The 4856-nt window shown below is 36.9% G+C and overlaps 1 protein-coding gene across 1 annotated transcript in view; it reads left to right on the top strand.

Annotated features, from left to right (window-relative positions):
- The first annotated feature begins 1354 nt into the window (after nt 1-1354).
- LOC107694857 (MAM domain-containing glycosylphosphatidylinositol anchor protein 2-like) overlaps nt 1355-4856 on the top strand; it is a 159896-nt gene continuing 156394 nt past the window's right edge. The window contains exon 1 of the mRNA XM_016494553.1: nt 1355-2110. Within this exon, the coding sequence (XP_016350039.1) occupies nt 2038-2110 (73 nt within the window). The 5' untranslated portion in view covers nt 1355-2037. The remainder of the gene's footprint in view (nt 2111-4856) is intronic.

The following is a 4856-nucleotide window of genomic DNA, read 5'->3' as shown; positions in this document are numbered from 1 at the left end:
CTTAATCTCAACTTGTTTGTTTGTTTGTTTATTTATTTATTTATATAGCACAGTTTAATGCAACACCAGGTTGCCCAAAGTGCTTCACAATATCACAATAAAATTACATAAAAACATGCATAGTCTCAAATAACACAAATCACATAACAACATGGATACAATTTAAAATAACTAAACCTGCATCACAACAGCTCCTCATTAGTCTTTAAAAGATGTGCTTTTAACACAGCTTTGAAAACCGGTTTTAATATTAATATTATTTTGAGTTTTTTAGTAAAATATTGCTCTAATGACGTGAATTTATACATTTAAAACATTTAGAATATTAATTACCTTATAATTAATGGCCATTCTCGTATTGTTTCTCTCTATCTCTCTCTCTCTTACATTTTTTTTTCTTATTTTTGTTATGTACAGTTGAGTGTTTTGTGGTACATTTTAGTTATGTACAGGTGCATCTCAATAAATTAGAATGTCGTGGAACAGCAGTCTTCCCCATGATTGTGTAGCCTAGTGAACCAAACTGAGAGACCATTTTGAAGGCTCAGGAAACCTTTGCAGGTGTTTTGAGTTGATTAGCTGATTGGCATGTCACCATATTCTAATTTGTTGAGTTAGTGAATTGGTGGGTTTTTGTTAAATGTGAGCCAAAATCATCACAATTAAAAGAACCAAAGACTTAAACTACTTCAGTCTGTGTGCACTGAATTTATTTAATACACGAGTTTCACAATTTGAGTTGAATTACTGAAATAAATGAACTTTTCCACGACATTCTAATTTATTGAGATGCACCTGTAGTTCATGTTTACAGCATTATTTTCAGTGTCACTGATCATTTATTATTGCTAGTGAAACCAGTGATGAATAGCCTACACGTAGTCATCATGTGACCTTCTATTCCACCACCTGTGTCATCATCAGTACGTTTTACTAACAGATTTCATTAGCTCAAATATATTGTCAAATTAACATTACCTGACGTAATGACAAAATGTTTCATAGCCTCACAGCCACTCACGCTGTTGCGATCGAGATGCTGGTAATGGAAGGAAAACCGTTCATTTGATAGTCATAAAGTCGACAGGGGAGGAGGATGCGCGGCGAAATTAATAGCAGCTACATCATTCGGTGAAAGAAAACGCCAAACGCACGAACGAACGCCAGAATGCAAGTATACCATTTAGACTAGCGGCCTTTATGTATAAACTAGTTCACGTTGCTCTGCTGCGAACGTTCTCAGCGCGAGAGTGCTTCTCATACAAACGAGATCCGAGTGCGCTCACTCACGCGCTCTTTGACGTAGTCAGCCAGCTGGGCTCCGGCGTTGCAGCGCAGTACGTATGGCGCAGCGTGCCCGACCACCCTTCACATTTCATCCAGTCTACAGTTTATCCTGAAAATAGGCATCTTGACACATCTGTTCATGTGTCATCGTTTTGTTTTTTTCACCAAACCGGGGCCAAAGACTTCCGAGAAGTAAAGCTGGCCCACACAGCTCTTATGAAATAACGGATTCATCTTTTTTTTATGCGCTGGAGACGAAGAATCATAGCGTTACTATAGAGCGCTCCCGTCAGCAGCAAGGAGCAGCTTTTTTCGGCGTGCCTTTCCGCCTCACCGGCATCCTGTGACCACGAAGAGGATGAGAGCGGCGGTCTCACTCTCGCCGGTTATTGGTTATTTTTCGCATTAAATCCCGCAGTGTTGTCTTTTGTTTCCCATGGCGCTGTCATTTACTTTCGCCAGTCGCGTCGGTGTTTAATGCCGGCGAAGGTGTGAGGAGGAGACCCGCTCTGAAGGTTTGATGCTCGTCCTCCTCATCTGTCACAGCTTTATATCTATCTCCTCCTATACCCATTTGGTGAAAACATCTGCATTGAGTTGGCAAGAAATGACTTGTGAGACATCTCTGACTGACACTACTTCAGCTGTTTCTTGATGATACGGTCACGCGAGGTGGGAGATTTGGACTGCACGTACTGCCTTCAACTGTTCGCCGCCTGAGGAGCTGGATATGTTCAGACTAACGTGAAGATGGATGTTAGCTTTGCTGTCCTGTGGTTATTGGCCGCACTATTTGAAGGCGTTTTTTGCCAGGGCGTATACGGTAAGACAAACAGACGTAGCGGCTACGTACAATAGCCTTTACAGCGATGTCGTGACCTTGTGAGGTAGATGTTAGATGTGGATGGTCATGTGTGGTGTAGGCCCTATAGCTTACATGTCAATTGACAGTTCTTGTGTTACAGGTGCATTGTGGGGCATCAGTAGCCTATGGTCACATTCTGCCTCGTGTTGGGCTTATGCATGTAGCTGCCTTCTAAATGAAACATGTTGCCTAGCATGATTGCTGATATTGATAGAACGTGTTGAAATGTCGTTATCACTAGGAGATGCATTGCTTGATTAAAGCATAAAGATCTGTGGCCATCACTGTGTAAACGTTATTGCAAAGTATGTATGTAGGCCTATGTGGTTAGTTGTCACATGGGGAAGTTGTCTCAAGGGCTAAACTGGATGGCAGTTTGGTGATTAATTTTGTATAATTCATAACGGTATATGCCATTAAATTATATAATGTTGATATAACCTATTTGAGATTCAAATCTGAATGTTACTGAACCTGCTGATACAGTTAGCTGGCAGTACAAATGAAACTACCCATAACAACTTTGATAAAGACAGAACACAGTTGTAGCAATACAGAACACTGCTGGGATAATGCATAACGCAAAAGTAATGCACTAAATAATAACTGAGTAATATAAAATGTGGTAGATCCAATGCGGATAACTGATAACAGTAAGACAAAACGTTTTAAATAAATCTGAAAAAATGTGGTGGTTCCTAAATTCTGAGAATCTCTTTCTTCAACAATTATAAGTCGATTCATACATTTTAACAATATGTTATCATAAAATACCAAATTAATAATTTTTACTTGTAAACAACATAATTTTAATAATAATTTACCTGAAAAGTATACATAGTACCTTGATTATTATGAATGTAAATATTTTGTTCTGTAAGCTATATGGCAATTCATACTGTTTACTTCTAAACTTTTATACATTTAAAAACATTACATTTGAACAATATTTAAAAATAATAATAATAATAATAATAATAATAATGTAATATCTCAATATTTATCTAAAATGTTTACAGTGACTATAAGTCACAGTAAAGTTTTAAATCAAACGATTAATTACAAATTTAGAAACCAGTTCAGAAACTTTCTCTAGTTCAGAAACCTCTTAAAACAGAATAATTTTATGAATTTTGTCCTTTTGAAAATTCCAATACCATCAATAGCTTTATTTTTTGTTGCCAAGCATTTAACTAACATAATTTGCTATGTAATTTCTTATTAACATAATATTTTAATGCTTGAGGACTAAATGACATATTCATATTTATGTTATGTGCTGTTAGTGGCAATCAAGGAAATAGATTTAATAGTTTCACTGTTTCAATGTAAAGAGGAGCCATTAAATGTGATGTGTGATTCAACAGTAACAGTTCAAAAGATGTGAGGTTATTAAATTCCCTTTGACAGAATTTTATGTAGGTTAAGCTGCTCATGTCAACCGTTCATTCTGTCATAGAAACCTACATAGAAACAGCGTCCTTCTGCCTGCAGAATATTACAAATGGTTGCTCATAATGAGATGAAGGCTATACCTAAACATTGGCTGGGAAACCTATTATATCTGACGTCACATGGATTACAATGATACACTACACTTACTGTTATTTAATGGAAGACTGTTTGGATTAATAAGAAAGAAAAATGGGCAGGAATCAGTGCATATGACCTCACTTAATTATTGCTAGAGGTTGATTGAAAGCCCCTGAAGCCAAGCACGTGTGGACAGCGGTGGAACTTAAAATGCACATTTTTCCATTTATTTATATTGTGGACTCCATGTTGTTCCTATAGTAGGCAGCTGGTAATAACTTCAGGCTATTCTTTTCACTTTGCTTATACAGATTACATGGATGCCTTATATTCATCATGGCACAAAGCCATTTGTCTGTTACTCACTGGATGATATTTACAGTAGTTGACATTTATTGGTTAAATGGTGTGATTATGTTCATGTTTCACAGTGTGTTGGCTTGTTGCATTCTATTTGTGAGTGGCATATGAACAAACAATTGATTCCTGTGTAATGACCTGCGCAAATGTGGGACTGTTGTGGGCTATACTTCACATCTAGGAGCTGGATGCTAGTTCATGCCCTCATGCTCCATGGTGCATCATAAGGGGTTTTTGAACAATTGATACATACTGTTAAGTAGGCTTTCATAGATTCTGCACTTGGAGAATGCTCCACAGATTTCAACAGTATTTAAACAGCCATCGCAAACGTCTATCCTCCACCCCTAGCATGTTATAATCATTAAATGTTTTGGATTATCTGACACGTTTACCAGAATTAAAGAATTTGCTCCATTTCAGTTCTGTAGTTGGAATTTGAATTGAATTGACCACACCTCACAGGAAGTTAAATTGGAATGACAGGAAGAATAATTTAACACAGGTAATGCATTCTGGAAAATGAAATGTTCTTCCACTCTGGTTCACAAGGGTTAAAACATATCAAGTCTATCTATCTATTTTTCTAGCATTTTCTCTGTCTGGTGGTTATAAGTCATATAACCATAAAGGCATATGAAGGCATATACACTTTCAAACTGAAAGGCTTTTTAAACATTATTCAAAACTTTAAAGGGTTAGTTCACCCAAACATTTAAATTAGCCCATAAATTACTCACCCTGAAGTCATCCTAGGTGTATATGACTTTCTTCTTTCAGACGAATCCAGTCGGAGTTATATTAAAAATTG

Source organism: Sinocyclocheilus anshuiensis, unplaced genomic scaffold (assembly GCF_001515605.1).
Source record: "Sinocyclocheilus anshuiensis isolate Anshui unplaced genomic scaffold, SAMN03320099.WGS_v1.1 scaffold942, whole genome shotgun sequence".
Taxonomy (NCBI): domain Eukaryota; kingdom Metazoa; phylum Chordata; class Actinopteri; order Cypriniformes; family Cyprinidae; genus Sinocyclocheilus; species Sinocyclocheilus anshuiensis.
This window is presented reverse-complemented; position numbering and strand designations above follow the sequence as displayed.